Here is a 1,712-nt window from a genome sequence, read left to right as displayed (position 1 = left end):
TCTCGTGTCTTAAGAGGTTTTTCCACCTTCGGAATATTCAATAATAAAAAAGAATAGTGATGTTATTACTAAAACTTTAGGTCGTAGATTAGCAATAGAAGATTTCAAATCATGTAAAATAGACATTTTCTATACTTGTATTTTATTTTTTCTGTTTTAATATTTCCAGTGTGTACTAATTTTTTATAGATGAGTACATGATCACCGAAGAGAAACAAAGTGAATAGCTATTCACCCCCTCTAACAACTTACCAGTCCCAACAACTACCTTATCCAAGCACCTTAATGGAATCATTTTCTTGTCCATTACCATTTCTCTTCCAAGTAAACAAAAGCACAACTAAGTCTTTCAATTAGATCGAAACTCTGGTGCTTCATCTAAGTATGAACAAATATAAATATTTCTTCCACGAGATTGTTCCCTTTTGTGCTGAATTGGTCCAATTTTCGAACTTCTTAAATACAGTAATTATTCCATGCAAACAAACACACATCACACAAAGATTTGCGTATTTACAGGCGGCGCAGCGAGTTCATAGATAGCTCTTTAATATAGCATTCAGTATGTACAGGAATCGGCAGTTCGATTGAGTCGATGCATGCTCTGGCTCTGCACCTGCAAATCGACAAACAGAGACAAAAATGGCATGAGAAAGCGAAATTATATGTATATAGTTTGATTTTTTTCTGCAATTGTGAATTGGAATTGGCTGTAAATGCATACAATTAGATGAGATGCATGGTGTTCTGGCTAGTGACGAAGAAGCTGCCTCTCCAAGAAGCGGCGGCTCTCCGACTCCTGCTTCTGAAGGCGGAGGTGATCGTAATGCTTCTCGATGAACTTCTCCACGCGCTGGAGCAGCTCCTCCTGGCTCTCCACCAGCTTCTCTCGCCGTCTCCACCCCTTCGCCGTGTCCGACCTCCTCAAGGCTGCGGCCGCCGCCCTCTCCGCCTCCCCCCTCCCGCGCCGCTCCCAAGTTTCGCTCTTCCTCAGCACCGGCTTGCCCCTCCCTGCGACGATCGCCCGCCACGCGTCGTCCATCGAGGGGTTCTCGGTCGAAATCGCCACTTCCCTCTCGGCCTCCTCCGGCGCCGCCGGCTCGTTGGATGGCGGGGAGTACCAGCTCAGCTCCAGTGCCGGGTCCTCTACGCCGGGAGGCAGGTCGAGCTCCGTCCTCTGTTGGGGTTGGTCGGCGTCGGATTTGGCGGGGGAAATCTTCCAGATGATGAGGACGATGAGCTGGGAGGTGATCCAGAGGCGATAAAGAGAGGTGGAGTTGCGGAGGTGGACGGAGGAGTAAGGGATGAGGAGGCTCGCCAGTAGAGCTGTAGAGAAGACGCAAATAAGAAGGAAGCTCATCTTTCTAAAACTTATCATTTTATCAATTGCAAGAAGAAGACGAGGAGAAAGAAGAAGAAGAAGAAGAAGACAGGAGGAGAAGAAGAAGAAGTGATGGCAGTGATGGAGGAATTGGAGCTAAACGTGTGCTTTTTATAGACTCATCTTTTTGAATATTTGAATTCACCAAATTGTTTCATCATTTTGAATTTCATCTTGAACTTGTTTTTTTGGTTTTTCTCATTGGTGAATATTTGGCATCCTTCTCCTCAAATTGTTCAATAAACCATTAGCTGCTATGGTATTTCTACCTTGACTTAATTTACCTTCATGAGAGATATTTTGCTTACTATAAATAATTCATTTTTGACAA

At 44.2% G+C, this 1,712-nt stretch overlaps 1 protein-coding gene across 1 annotated transcript; it reads right to left on the bottom strand.

Moving 5' to 3' along the window:
• Nucleotides 1-418: 418 nt before the first annotated feature.
• On the bottom strand, nt 419-1,479 carry LOC121990615. Its single transcript, XM_042544719.1, has 2 exons — nt 725-1,479; nt 419-616 (listed from the first exon to the last, which is right to left on the bottom strand). The coding sequence occupies exon 1, from the start codon at nt 1,376-1,378 to the stop codon at nt 752-754; it is 627 nt and encodes a 208-aa protein (XP_042400653.1). The 5' UTR covers nt 1,379-1,479; the 3' UTR covers nt 419-616; nt 725-751.
• Nucleotides 1,480-1,712: the final 233 nt, after the last annotated feature.

The sequence above is a fragment of the Zingiber officinale genome, chromosome 6B (genome assembly GCF_018446385.1).
Source record: "Zingiber officinale cultivar Zhangliang chromosome 6B, Zo_v1.1, whole genome shotgun sequence".
In the NCBI taxonomy this organism is placed as follows: Eukaryota; Viridiplantae; Streptophyta; class Magnoliopsida; order Zingiberales; family Zingiberaceae; genus Zingiber; species Zingiber officinale.
This window is presented reverse-complemented; position numbering and strand designations above follow the sequence as displayed.

Bases quoted from the DNA above. Each gene is read 5' to 3' on its own strand.
- LOC121990615 (XM_042544719.1), bottom strand. From the start codon at position 1,378: ATGATAAGTTTTAGAAAGATGAGCTTCCTTCTTATTTGCGTCTTCTCT.